This window comes from Neophocaena asiaeorientalis, unplaced genomic scaffold (assembly GCF_003031525.2).
Source record: "Neophocaena asiaeorientalis asiaeorientalis breed wild unplaced genomic scaffold, Neophocaena_asiaeorientalis_V1.1 scaffold90, whole genome shotgun sequence".
Taxonomy (NCBI): domain Eukaryota; kingdom Metazoa; phylum Chordata; class Mammalia; order Artiodactyla; family Phocoenidae; genus Neophocaena; species Neophocaena asiaeorientalis.
This window is the reverse complement of record NW_020172445.1, coordinates 1,976,626-1,991,618: the sequence shown is the minus strand read 5'-3', so window position 1 is coordinate 1,991,618 and position 14,993 is coordinate 1,976,626. Positions and strand designations below refer to the sequence as shown.

The 14,993-nt window shown below is 44.9% G+C and overlaps 1 protein-coding gene across 1 annotated transcript in view; it reads right to left on the bottom strand.

Moving 5' to 3' along the window:
* Window positions 1-14,993, bottom strand: part of CMTM4 (CKLF like MARVEL transmembrane domain containing 4) — a 65,635-nt gene that overhangs the window by 13,706 nt on the left and 36,936 nt on the right. Inside the window, exon 2 of the mRNA XM_024733044.1 lies at window positions 1,237-1,413. Coding sequence (XP_024588812.1) covers window positions 1,237-1,413 — 177 coding nt within the window. The remainder of the gene's footprint in view (window positions 1-1,236; window positions 1,414-14,993) is intronic.

Here is a 14,993-nt window from a genome sequence, read left to right as displayed (position 1 = left end):
CTGTTCATTACACTATCAGTTTAGAGCACAACTCTGTAAGCATTTTCTTATGGATAACACAGACTTCATCTTAAAAAGAGCTGAGACATTAAAATCTGTCACCAAAACCTGACAAAATGCCTCCAGTATCTTGAGGTTTTAGAGCTTTTTTCTTAGTTTTCAATGCTGGGACAAAAACCATCTGAGTTTGCAACTGACAACTTTTCTAGTCCAATCCTCTTTTTATTTCTCCTCCTAAAAGAGTCTGAACAACACAGAGAGCACTCTGTGACGAAAACCATCTCCTCTTGGTCCCCCACATGAACACCATGGGAGTGGCCCCGCCAGGCAAGGTAACCAGCCCAGGCCTCCTCCTCCTGCGCTCCTGCATTCGGGCCACACTTTCCACGGTGCTGCATACACCCAGCACCGGCCGCCAAGAGAGGAGCGGCCGCCAAGAGAGGAGCCTGCATGAGGGCAGGTGGCCTCAGAGCCCCCCACCCACCCCCAGGCACAGAAGGAGAGGCAGCTGACAGTGCTTGCCTGTGTCTCCCTAACTGGTTCCCTGTGAGCTCCTGCACGTGCTGATCTGCAAAGAAATATCAAGAAAACCGACGGCTGTGAAGTTCCCTTTTCCGTTTGGCACAGTAAGGACAAGTTACACAAGCCCAGGAAAAGGGGCCTGGAAGTGACCGGCCCTGAGATGCCTATGCCAGTCAGAAGGTAAGGCTGTCAAACAGAGTTAAGACCCCCAAACCACAGAGGGAAGAGGACACATTTCCTCAAGACTCTCTGATCAAACCAGCAAACCGTCTGGGACCTCCCAGCTGCTTTGAATTTAATAATATTCCTAGGTTTCACAAGTTAATGGCAATTTCATTCATATTTTCAATTCTTCCTGAATCAATATTTTTGCAAACAGCTTTTGGGTCCAGTGTGAGAAATATGCAAACGTATTAATTCCATGTTCTCTTTCCCATATTCTATAAATATCAACATAACCAATCTTCTCAGAGGACCCCAAAATCGAAATGACATCTTTAAAGGGGTCAGAATAATTGTTCTGTTTCTACCATTAGTGAAGATTCCATTAATTTTGTAGTCATTTTATTCAACCCAGTAAGGAAATTTAAAATTTCACAGTTGCATTACAATGGAATATTTAAGTATCAAAATGAGCTGGAACCAAACATGCCATGGACTGATTCCGTGCAGCACCCGATGCTTTCCTAATCTGAGAGCGTGACTTCTACTCACTGTCAGGTTCCAGTTGATCTGGGGGATCCTCATGTGAAGGTTGAGACTGAACATAATCAGCAAGACTCCAGTCACCACAAACGCACTGCAGCTCACAAACTCAAAAAAGTAGAGGCCTTCACACGGGGAGCACTCCATGATGGTCTCTATGCAGATGAATGCGATCAGGGCCAACATCTGGGAAGAAAGTTACAAACACACATGTACGTGTACATTCAGCACACATCTGTGGACACACGTGTCCGCAGCATTTAAATAAAACTCAACCGCTGCCGCCACATACAGCCCCGGAGTTTCTCCCCTGGGGACAGCAGTATCATGGTCAGGAATGTGACCTGATCCAATTCTTACCCAAGAACAGGTATAGGGGGCTTACTGAAAGGATCAGATTCCTCATGTGAACAACCAAGCCCCACCACAGGACACTGACACCAGGCTGGTGCCGTGCAGCTCCTCGTGAGGAAGCAAACAGGAACATGCCCTCAGTGGTTTTAGTCTGCCTCTGCCACGAGTAAGTGGACACTGCCTACACACGCTTCTCATGTATAGTCTCCACCACAAGGATGCCAAAGATCAAGAGAGCAGGGTCCTGGTGGCATCTGCAACTACCCTGCTGGTTCAGCTGAGGTCACACAGGCTGACTGAGACCCTTGATGGCTTTAGGAGAAGGATTTGTCTAACCCCCTTCCCCCATTTAGAAGTCCCACCCAAAAATAAGGCCCACCTAATTAACTCATGAGCCATGCTTTTAAAAAGTTTATCATTGGACTTGATGATAAAGAGACAGCCTGGCAGTTTATAAAAACATTTTAAATCTACAAACAATAGAATCAATTTCTTTCGGAAGGACCAAAGTAACACTCTAGCAGTATGTCCCAAGCGATGAGAGATCATGAAAGCAAACAGGTATCAATGGAAATCACCAGTTTCAAAGGGAGATTTCAGGAACAGGAGGTGGCAGAGGGGCTGAGTTAGTGGCCCTGTGATCAAGGAGAAGTCAGGTGGTCTTACACCTAAAACCAGACCAGTCTTGGGCTCCTGGTCTGTACCCCACTTCCGCAACCGAGTGCCTCGCCGCCCACTACCTGTCAAGCCTGTGCCAGAGCTTCCAGGCCGGACCCCCCACAAAAGCCAAGGAAGCACAGGCAGGCAGCTCTGTGGTTCCAGATTTGTCCTTAGAACCAGCAACGTCAGCATCACCAGGGAGCTTGTTAGAAATGCAGAATCTCTGCCTCCCCTCCTTGACCTCCAGAGTCACAGTCTGCTTTTTGGACAACATCCCTAGATGACAGAAGTGTGGGAAGCATAGGAGGCACAGGCTGCTCTGGGGCCCTTCTCCACCTCCAGGAGTCCCACTCATGCCTTTCAGTGCCATGCTCAGCTCACATCTTCCCCACGCCCTTCCTGACTGCACCTCTCCCCACCAGACGTGACTGATCCTACCCTCTCCCAGGAAAGCTTGCACGTCTGTGGTTGCGTTCCATCTATCACACTTGCCACCATGGATCTCTCTGCCTCCTGAGCTCTTTGAGGGTAGGGGCCAGTCCATCTCCCTCCACTCCCAAGGCACCAAGCTCACTAACCTGCACAAAGCCAGCGAATAGGGGCCCGGGGAGCCTCTTCAAACCCACCCCAACAATTCCTGACGGACCTGTCAGTCTCCACGTGAAAGGAAGGGAGGCTCTGCTTTTTCCATGCCTTTCTAACAATATGTGGTCTTTCCATATTTCTATTCGAAGTCAACACGTAACAATTATGGGCCTTACAGCATACTTTGTGCTTCTCCTAATGGCTCTCCTTATAATTCTCTACAGAACCAGACACTTTCATTCTCAATCTGAATTACATGCCTGACTTGCAATCAATTCACAAAGAAAGAGTTCATATAAGGGAAACTCCTAAAAAAATTTTTCTTTCTTATTTTTTTTACCCCTGTAATTGGACCTAGTAATCTTGGGCAAGAAATAACACACATCAGTATAGAGTTACAAATGTCTCTGGTATGCTAACTTCAACCGTATTTGTGTGGGAAGGTAACATCTACATTCTTAAATATTAAAATAAAAATGGTTTCAAGAATATGCAAATCCAATAGGCAATTCAATAAATACAGACAAAATTCCCTGCTCTCTAGCTCATATGCTAATGAAGGAGTTTTTAAAAGTAGATTAATAATGTAGCATGTTAGACAGTGATAAATACAAAGAAGAAAAATCAAAGCAGGTAAGGAGAATGAAATGTAACCAGGCAAGGGTGTTCAAAATTTTAGGCAGAGTGACCACGGAAGGTCTAAGAAGGTTCTAGATTTATTACAAAGGATATTAAAGTATACGACTGAAGAGCCAGATGAAGAGATACACAGGGCAAGGTCCAGAAGGGTCTCAAACACAGGAACTTCCGTCCCCCTGGAGTTTGGAGTGCACCCCCCGCCCCCCATCACCTGGATGCGTTTTTGGTTCACCAACCTGGAAGATCAATCCTCGAGTTCAAGACTTTTTACAAAGCTTAATCTGGAGCCCCTCCCCTTTTCAGAGGTCAGTGGCTAAGGTTGAAAGTTCCAACCCTCTCATCACCTGGTTGGTTCCCCTGGCAACCAGCCCCCATCCTTAGGAGCTTTCCAAAAGTCATCTCATTAACACAAACTCAGGTGTGGCTGGAAGGGATCTGTTAAGAATATCAAAAATAGGGGGCTTCCCTGGTCGCACAGTGGTTAAGAATCTGCCTGCCAATGCAGGGGGCACAGGTTCAATCCCAGGTCCAGGAAGATCCACATGCTGCGGAGCAACTAAGCCCGTGCGCCACAACTACTGAGCCTGTGCTCTAGAGCCCAGGAGACACAACTACTGAGCCTGCATGCCTAGAGCCCAAGCTCCGCGACAAGAGAAGCCCCTGCTCGCCACAACTAGAGAAAGCCCACATGCAGCAACAAAGACCCAATGCAGCCAAAAATTAAAAAAAAAAGAATATCAATATCAAACACCTCTTATCACTTAGGAAATTCCGAGGGTTTTAAGAGCTCTGTGCCAGAAATAGAATGAAGACCAAATATATATTTCATTATTATAAACCACAATATCACAAGTATTGCCATGTGTAAAGATAGATACATACATATGCACAATATACATATAATAATTTAATCAATCCCCCACTGATAGGTCATTAGGTGGTGTGAATACTCTAATAGGCTGTACACTTTTTATAAAATTTATTATATTGAAGTATAGTTGACAATGTACTGATTTCTACTGGCAAAGTGATTCGGTTATACATATATTTCCCTGTGCTAAACAGTAGAACCTTGTTGTTTATCCATCCTATATATAATAGTTTGCATCTACTAATCCCAAACTCCCAATCCATCCCTCCCCTATCTCCCCCTCCCCCTTGGCAACCACAAGTCTGTTTTCTATGTCTGTGAGTCTGTTTCTGTTTCATAGATAAGTTTACTTGTGTCATATTTTAGATTCCACATATAAGTGTCAGAGTGTTCTGCCTATGTTTTCCTCTAAGAGTTTTATAGTGTCCAGTCTTACCTTTAGGTCTCTAATCCATTTTGAGTTTATTTTTGTGTATGGTGTTAGGAAGTGTTCTAATTTCATTCTTTTACATGTAGCTGTCCAGTTTTCCCAGCACCACTTATTGAAGAGACTGTCTTTTCTCCATTGTATATCCTTGCCCCCTTTGTCATAGATGAATTGACCATAAGTTCTAGTAAGCAGTATACTTTTTATTTGCCTGCACTTTGGCACAGCAAATCAAATTTCTTCCAGCACACTGAAATCTAACAATCACTGCTGAAGCAAAACCTATCAATTGGCCAATAAGAAAATAGGGACTGGGGGAATTCCCTGGTGGTCCAGTGGTTAGGACTCCATGCTCTTGAGAAGGAGAGAGGGAGAGAAGGAGAAATAGGGACTCAAAGTTATACTGGAAGCCAACAACTTCAAAGCACCTAAAGAATCAAAAGTAATTCAACTTATAACAATTCTGCAGTAGACAAATACACAAGGAAAATTGCACAGAGATGTTCAAAAAGATGTAAATAAGGAATAGCTATTGCAGTTGCTAAGCGGGAGATCACGGGTGTGCCCTTGAAGAGAGCCCTTTCCGTGTAGCATCTACCAACTGACCAGGAGCAAATATTTGCACAGTTGATAAGTAAACTGATATTAAAACATTGTCAGATTTCCACAACTATGGCTAATTATGATTGGCAACATCAAAAAGCGGGGGGTGGGGGGGACATAGCTGGCTGATTAAGGTAACATAAAACTTTAAAAAAATTCATAACCCCCCTGTTACCAGTGGTGGGAGTGAAAACCATCAGGACTCTTCTGAAGGGCTGTGTTAACAACAGCATGGTTCACAGTACATCCCGTTCTCCTCCCTCAGGGCACATTGTAGGGTTGGAGATTTGTGCTGAGTTTCCTGGGGCAGATTTACTCTCAAGATGATGAAGCTTATGCTCCAACATCCCATCCATCACAACTCCTTTTCCCAGGTGGTGATGGAGTAACAGTGGGCATTTTGGGGATTCAGCAAACTGGAAGTTTTGGGGTTTTTTTAAAAATTATTATTTATTTTTTGGCTGTGTCGGTTCTTAGTTGTGGCATGCGGGCTCCTTGTTGAGGCAGGCAGGATCTTTCATTGCGGCACACGGGCTTCTCTCCAGTTGTGGCGTGCGAATTTTCTCTTCTCTAGTCATGGCACACAGGCTCCAGGACATGTGGGCTCTGTAGTTGCGGCGCGCAGGTTCCACAGTGCATGGCCTCTGTATTTGCAGAACGTGGGCTCTAGTTGAGGCACCAGAGCTCAGTAGTTGCAGCATGCGGGTTTAGTTGCCCCGAGACATGTGCGGTCTTAGTCCCCGACCAGGGATCGAATCCACATCCCCTGCACTGTAAGGCGGATTCTTTACCACTGGACCACCAGGAAAGTCCCGGCTAACTGGAAGCTGAGTGAGAGAGACGGTGAATTTGGGTTTGGTGGTCGCTTTCATGTACGGCTATTGTAGCCTTCCCTCTGACCTGACATCATGAGGAAGAAAAAGGTGCTAAAATTCACAAGATCAATGTGTCTGACAGTGCCAAACTAAAAGTGTGGGTGGTGAAGGGGGAACGGGGTTTGAAACATATGGAGCCAGAAGTTAGCATTCTTTGGAAGGAGAATTCTTCAGATCATCAAAACGCCCAGAACAGTAAGTGGACAATTCTGTTTTCATTGGTGCCTAAATGGAAGTTGTGCCCTATCAGGAATATATCCAGTAATGCAGAGTATGCAATTATAAACACACTATATACCTTTCCTCCCTTTTTGGTGGGAATCACACGAAATAGAATCTATCATTATTCTGGGGTTCAGGGAATTCCCTGGTGGTCCGGTGGTTAGGATTCCGCAATCTCACTGCCGAGGGCCTGAGTTCAATCCCTGGTTGGGGAATTTAGATCCCACAAGCCATGCGATGCGGCCAAAAGAAAAAAAAAAAACACATTAAAAAAAGAAATTCCAGCAGTGGTATTATAAAGAGCAACTACATATATGTGGGAGATTATTACAATTTATGCAGCCCCATGTATCAGATCACATCATAAAGTACCTGACAAATCTTGAACTGATAAAGTCTGACAGTCCCCAATAAAATGGCACACAAAGTTGCCTCCAACGAATGGAAACAGCCTGAAGAAACAAATGTTCCAATGACAACTTCCTACACACATTCATCAATAAGTTGATGTATGCAGTGTAAGAGTATATTGATTGTGTAATGATGGTGCTCAATACAATGGAGTGGCAAACTAAAACCTGAATTGTTCTTGTGTACCCCTAAATTTCAGATCGATTTTTGTCTACTTTTTCAGAATTAACTGATCATACTAAAATTCAAATACCATCGATCTTAGTGGAGGCCAAAAGTAAAAACAGAAAGAAAACACTTTTAGAATTTGTAATTTTGTATGCTTCTCATTCTTAAATAGTCATTATTGCACCCAGTTTTATATTTTTAATTTCCTATCTTTTTCCTTAGAGTGGGTCTCCAAAGTCATATGAGTCTCCAGCCTCTCAAAAGCTGGCTCTGCTTCTGACTGTGGGCAATCAAAGGTGAGTGGATAAGATACGTTACTTCTGGCAGCAGCCTTCAGGATCTGTGAGCAATTTCACCACGCTCCCGCCCCCGCCCCCGCTAGCCAGCAGTGCTCCTGGTGGGGGTGGTCTCTGAGTAAGGCTGATGGGCAACCAGCTCCCAACTGACCTGAGATGAATGTGTAACATAGGGGAGAAGGAAACCTCCCTTGGGTTAAGTCATGGAGATTTTAGGTTTGTTTGTTACTTCGGCATAATCCAGCTCATGCCGACTAGGAAGGGCATCTTGGCATAATGTTAAATTTGCACAACAGGTCCTGGGTATTTAGTACAAAACTGCAAATTTTTACAGGATGAATGTTATCATACCACTCACTCTTAAAGACACCCGATCCAAATGGTTTTACAGACCAATTCTTAACAGACTGTCAAGGTAAAGATACTGCCTATGTTTTATATATATAAATTTATTTATTTATTTTTGGCTGCATTGGGTCTTCATTGCTGCACGCAGGCTTTCTCTAGTTGTGGTGAGCAGGGGCCACTCTTTGTTGCGGTGCACGGACTCTAGGCGCATGGGCTTCAGTAGTTGTGGCTCACAGGCTCAGTAGTTGTGGCACTCGGGCTCAGTAGTTGTGGTGCACGGGCTTAGTTGCTCCGTGGCATGTGGGATCTTCCCGGACCAGGGATCGAACCTGTGTCTTCTGCATTGGCAGGCAGATTCTTAACCACTGCACCACCAGGGAAGTCCAAGCCTGTGTTATTTAAACTAACAAAGAAAAGCATAAAATATTTGGAATTTCTGGGATTTATCTATGTGGTAGGACTGTGGATAGATTTTTTTTTTTTAACTTAGGCTTCTATTATTTTCCAAAATTTCTACAAGTACATCTTTTTATTTTAAAAATGAAATGATTTTATGTATATAAACACTTTAGGGAAACATCCAGATTTATTATGAGTTACGTGTTAGTGACCTCTAAGAATCATTCCTTATTTCTTTTGAAACCATTCATGAATATTTTTAAATGACATTATATACTTTAATGGAAAATGAAAGTCGCTCTCCAAATCTATGTCAGTCCCATTTCTTTATCAGAAGAGTTCATCATCTCCAAGGCCTCCCTGACCTCAGACCATCCTGTTTCCTGGCCACCATTGCACTTTTAGTGCAGGGAGTGGGCACGTAAGAAACAGGGCAGCCTTCTATATATATATATATAAAATAGATAAACAGCAAGGATGTACTGTTTAACACAGGGAATATAGTCAATATCTTATAATAACCTATAATGGAAAAGAATCTGAAAAAGAATATATATACATATCTGAACCACTTTGCTGTACACCTGAAACTCACACAATATTGTTTGCTTAATTTAAAATAAATAATTCACACTATTTATTTCAGTAAAAAAAAAAAACAAAAAAGTGTCACTTTTTCCAACTTCTGAAATACTGTCCATTGGTTTTTTGTTGTTGTTGTTCTTACTTATAAATAAAACAAACTGTATTTCAGTAAAAAAGAAAAAAACAATTAAATATAAATTTCTTTTAACAAAAAAGAAAGGAAAAGAAAAAGGGCAGCCTTACTCTCACCAATGGGATGGCAAGGACCCTCCCCCCATGCCTCCCAAGTGAACAGTACTGTCCTGGGTATCTATGAAGGCATCTTGGAAGGTTAGACAAAATCCTAACCTTCCTTGATCACCAGTTTATCAAAGGATTTAATGAAGCTCATTTTAAAATACACCTACAAGCAAAAATCACAGTATTCAAAAACAATTTTCAGGGGACTTCCCTGGTGAGGCAGTGGTTAAGAATCCGCCTGCCAACGCAGGGGACATGGGCTCAAGCCCTGCTCCGGGAAGACCCCACATGCCACGGAGCAACTAAGCCCATGTGCCACAACTACTGAGCCTGCGCTCTAGAGCCCATGAGCCACAACTACTGAGCCTGCGTGCCACAACTACTGAAGCCCACGTGCCTAGAGCCCGTGCTCCACAACAAGAGAAGCCACCGCAATGAGAAGCCCATGCACCACAACGAAGAGTAGGCCCCGCTGACCACAACTAGAGAAAGCCTGCACACAGCAACGAAGACCTAACGCAGACAAAAATAAATAAATAAATTGGGGGGAAATAAATAAAATTAAAATAAAAACAATTTTCAGGACTCTTAAAAACCACCAGGTGCAAAAATGACTCTCCATTTGAAGATGTCTGTCACAACGTGAATCTGTGGTGGCTCCTATGTAGCCAGACAACTTCTTCAGTGACCTTGACAGCTCGGTGGCACCTGGGGGCTTGCTGTGCTCAAAGTCTGTTCCAACCCAGCCAACACACCCCATGATACATGCACAGACAGGTAACTAACCAGGTACCAGGAGCTCAGGGAGGGGTTGAGGTTTGGAAGGCAGAGGGTCACTGAGGGTTTGGGGAACAGCAGAAGGCTCTAGAAGGCTTCCTGGAGAGCACTGGACTTGGTGATGTTAGAGAAAAAGCAAGAGAGGAACATTTGTGCATGGTAGTGCCTAGCTTTCCAACTGAGTTCCTTGGTTGGGGGTGAGGTGAAGGGTAGGGACAGAACCCAGCCCCTCACCCAAGTACCTTTGTTTTAGAGGTTCTTAAACTCTTCTGACCAAAGAACAGGACACCTGTTAATAGACTCCTGAACCAACACTACAGGAAGCATAGCTTGCAAATCAGCAGTCTGGTTTATACACTGGGAAAATATTTCTGTTGTGCTTTTTAAAAAGAAACTTTTTTTTAAGTTTGAAAACTGTGGCAGTCTGACCCTTCCAGTTGCAGAGAAGCAGTCCTGAATTCGCACAGTGTGCTTCGGTGTGGTCCCCATGGCCACCCACCTTTCGGTTTTCTCACGCTAAGCCCCATGCTGTTTCCATCATAACAACATCCTTCCTGGTCTTGGGGTCCTTACAGCACATCGGTATATTAACAGTTCTGAAAAGGCTCACGGTAAAAAAAAAAAAAACCTGTTTACTTTATTTGATGTGAGGATTATGTTACCTGAACACAGAATGTTTTTATTCCTCGGCACACCTATTAATACTACATAGTGGAAAAAAAAAACTACTACATAGTGGTGTTTGGAGAGGAATGAGTTTGGGAAACACAAAAAGCTTGTGCTGGTCAGTATTCAACTTTGTCAGGTCATACACAATTTAAACGCACAGACTAAAATACAGAAGCTCATTTACTCAGCAGGGTAGCAACCAATAAGGACCCTGTTAACTGAGTGATACACACACACACAGAGCAAGGTCCAAAGTACCTTCAGAATCAGACCAAACTCTAATCATCTCTAGCACATTCAAAATTAAAATGTCTCTCTTCCACCGGTACTGAAAAATTATTTGAGAGATGAGACATGGCTTGTATTTAGCCACAAAGATCCAACAGGCAAGTTGTTAAAATGCCACTTCTTCTGGAAGACCCCACGATGTGCAGAAGAGAGAACCCAGAGAGGGCAGCAGAGGGCACTTCAGGAAGCAGCTCCATTCTTATCACTCACAGTGCATGCTTAGATTGGGTCCTGGGGCCAGAACTGCAGAAGAGGCACAGGAGCCCTTTCCCTTCCATCTTTCTGAGTCTGGAGGCCAAGGAATTGAAGTTGCTCTATATAGGGCCAAACAACAGATCACCTTAAAGCGTAAGCTCCCAGGCCAGAAGCCATGCGGCCTGATCTGCAAAGGGTCTCAAACAGCTAGCTGTGCAGTGCCAGGCACCTCAGATTGACAATGGCTTGCATTTAGGGAGCATCACTAATGTAATAAGGATGCTCTCAGGCCCTGTGCTGGGCAAGGTCCATTTGTCATCTCTGATGCTCATGACCGCACCTCCATGGAGTGGCCCAGAAGCTCTGTCCCAGGCCCCAAAGGTAGTTTCTCCATATACCTCGTTCTTCTACACCAGATGCCTAATGGTTGATTTATCCAGGGTCTAGAACCTCCCCACACCCTTGGCCATGGGAAAAAGCATCAGTGTATAATTTCTCTTCAATGAACACAGCACAAGACCCGGGGAGCCAGTGTCACGCAGGTCTCTGACAAAGCACACAACCTGATTACTCAAAGGGATCTAACAACAATAACATCTCACTTTTTTTTAAGCAAAATAATCCATGAGTTGCTCCACTCAAGGGATGCCATCCCATGAGGAAGGGAGATTTAAGGTATTACCCTGCTCTCCCCTGAGACAATAGAGCAATAAGCAAATATTTTTTAGTTCTGAAACAAAGGAGCTAATTACAGGTGTAAGTTATTTAACCTTCAATCAATACTTTTTGCCGTGATCTTGGTTCCATTGTTTTTCTTCAGCTAAGTAAACAGTGTCCAAGGTATAGATTTGAGAGATGCAGAGAATTAAAAGAAAACTACCTGCTCTGGAAATGCAGGGATGCCCCCAGGAGCTACAGCCACCCAGGCCGGCAGGGAACACTAATTAGGCAGTAGTTAAGCAAAGGAGCCAAGGGGCAGAGGCAAATAACGTTCCTGATTGTTGAGAAGGAAGAGATGAGGACAAAAGAGAGGGAGGCTGCCAAGGGCTCCGGGCAGTCAGAAGAAAAGAGGGGACCAGAGAGGCCAGTTCTGCCAGCCACACTCCAGGCTGTGGTCACTTCAAACCTCTGAGGGCTTTGTTTTTGACTGAGGACAGAAGGACTCAGGCTGTTGCTGCTCCAGGGAGCTGTTGGTTGGTCTGAGCGTGGCCCAATGTCACAAGGCCCACTTCAGCCAGTGCTCTGACGTGTTTTTCAAGCTGGGTTCTCCTGTGTCAATAATTTTGCTATTTTGGAATCCTAAAGCCATATGTAAGTTAGGAGCTGAACCCAGCAGACTGCATTTCGATTTCTTTTTCTGGCAAGACTCTCACCTTTCACAGAAATTATTATCCTTAACAGCATAAGCGAGCTCTAATGCACACGTATTAAACCCACACGTTACTTGTTGGCAACGGCTGGCCATAGCCTATGACAGTCTCAGACAAATTAAAATAGGCTTATTTGGGGACATCCAACAACTTAAAGCACACAAACAGTATTATCCAATGAAGTGCAAAACATTTCCTTGTTTTTTTTAAAAAAAAGTCTAGAAAACTTTATTATGTGGTTGATGATATAACTGCACATGATTTCAGAAAACCACAGGACGGTCAGCATCTTTTCTGCCAAAAGAATGCCCGCAACATTCTACTGCAAATGCCATCCTGGCCAAAAAGTTACATTTTCAGACCATTTAAATTAGTAATGGAGCAAAAAAAATGCACATGTAGAGGACACAGGAAACAAGCGCCTTTAAACCATACACATCTGAAGATGTTTAACTACACTGCTGGCATTTGGATTTTCTTTTCCCCCTTCCTTTCTCATATCCTAGCTTCATGCATGAAGCTGAAATCCCGGGAAGCAGTGTCACATCCCCAAAGTGATTCAAAAGCAGAACCCACCCCCCACCCCCCCACACACCCCCACCCCCACACCCACACACCCGCTCCTTGCTCTCTCTGCCTTAATTCCCAGGCGTCTCCCAGCCCCAACATCTCTGACAAACCACCTTGACAGATGGGAAAAAGGGGACAGCTTTTCTCAGTGAATGAGAAACCAGCAGGCCATGAGCAGCTTTTTGCTAAAGATTAATTTAGGCCAAAATAGCGACCTGCATACTTTAAGAGGCCAGGAGGAGGTGCGCCTAGAAAACCCAACTCAGCCTTAAGACCTACAGCCGTAAAGGCCCCCAGCACCTCAGCATCATCCAGCTGAGGAAGGGTCCCGCAGGAGAGGAGCCAACTTAAGTGGCCGCAGCCCAGGGCCCTGCGCACAGATTCAGAGACTTAAGAGACTCAGGTACCTTCCTCCACACCTTAGCACACAAATCAAGGCACTACGGTTCAGCAGAGTCTTTATAAACTGGTGTCCCTAGCGCCACAGACAATAAGGACAGTGCCCCTAGAATGTGTGATCCGGTGGCCTTCCTAAAAAAAACATTTGCTGAGTCCTTCTACTGTGGGTCAAATGCTGTGCTGGGCACTGTCACAAGATTCCCCCCTTTTATTTAACCCCCATCCAATCCTGGGAGGAACATGGTTGGTTTGCTTGGTTTTTTGTTTGTTTGTTTGTTTTTTTGCGGTACTCGGGCCTCTCACTGTTGTGGCCTCTCCCGTTGCGGAGCGCAGGCTCAGCAGCCATGGCTCACGGGCCCAGCTGCTCTGCGGCATGTGGGACCTTCCCAGACCGGGGCACAAACCCGTGTCCCCTGCATCGGCAGGTGGACTCTCAACCACTGCGCCACCAGGGAAGCCCCGGTTTGCTTGTTTTTAATTGAGATGTAATTCACCCATACCATAAAAATCATCCATTTAAAGTGTACATACAATTCAGTGTTTTTTTAGCATATTCAAAGTTATGCAACCATCACCATTATATAATTGCAGGACATTTTCATCACCTCAAGAGAAAAATCCTTTTTTGTTTGTTTTTTATTTATTTTATTTATTTTTGGCTGCGTTGGGTCTTCGTTGCTGCGCGCGGGCTTTCTCTAGTTGTGGCGAGCGGGGGCTACTTCGTTGCGGTGCACGGGCTTCTCATTGCGGTGGCTTCTCTTGTTGCAGAGCATGGGCTCTAGGCGCATGGGCTTCAGTAGTTGTGGCACATGGGCTCACCAGCTGTGGCTCACGGGCTCTAGAGCACAGGCTTAGTTGCTCTGCGGCATGTGGGATCTTCCCAGACCAGGGCTCGAACCTGTGTCCCCTACATTGGCAGGTGGATTCTTAACCACTGTGCCACCAGGGAAGGCTCAGGAGCATCATTTTTAAACCCCATGCTATTGATGAGGAAAATGAGGGAACCATGTTAAGCAACCCATCCAGGATCACAAAGTCTCCAGAAGAGCTGAGGTGAAACCCAGTCTCTGAACCCCTCACAGCACTGGCTGCCACAGCACTGATCACCCCTCCATCACCCGTGGCTTCCACCACTCCCTTCCCGTCCTACCAGCCCGCAAACGGTGGGTGCTCCCCAGGGCTTTCCCTCTGCTGCTTTCTCACCAGATAAGTGTACCCAACAGATTTCCCTGATCCTGACTCCCACTCCCAAATCTACTTCTCTAGTCTGAGCCCCGGATCCAGGCTACAATACTGTCCCACTGGGCATCTCCACCTAAATGTTCCCAGGCACCCACAAATGTGAGAGCAGAAATCTCCTTCCCTGATGCAGTCAATGGCACCACCAGCCATTAGCAATAGCACTCAGCATAGTAGTTAAAGAGTTGGGACTCTGGAGTCTCACAATCCTGAGTTCTGATTTCAGCTCTGCCACTTATTAGCTCTGTGCCCTGGGCACATTGCTTCTCTTCTCTGGGCCCCTATGGCTGCTTCGAGGATCAAACGTAAGACATTTAGCGCCACGCCCAGCACACAGTGAGTGTTAAGTAAATGGTAGCTGTTGTCATTACTATATGAAAGGTCCAGCAGAACTCAGACACAGCCTCTGTCTTCACCAAGCTGACTCTTGTGGGGAAATGTGTCCATGTTGTAACATATGTCAGAATTTCCTTGTGAAGGCTGAATGATATTCCATTACATGTATATACCACACTCTGTTTATTCATTCATCTGTTGATGGACACTTGGGTTGCTTTTACCTCTTGGCTACTGTGA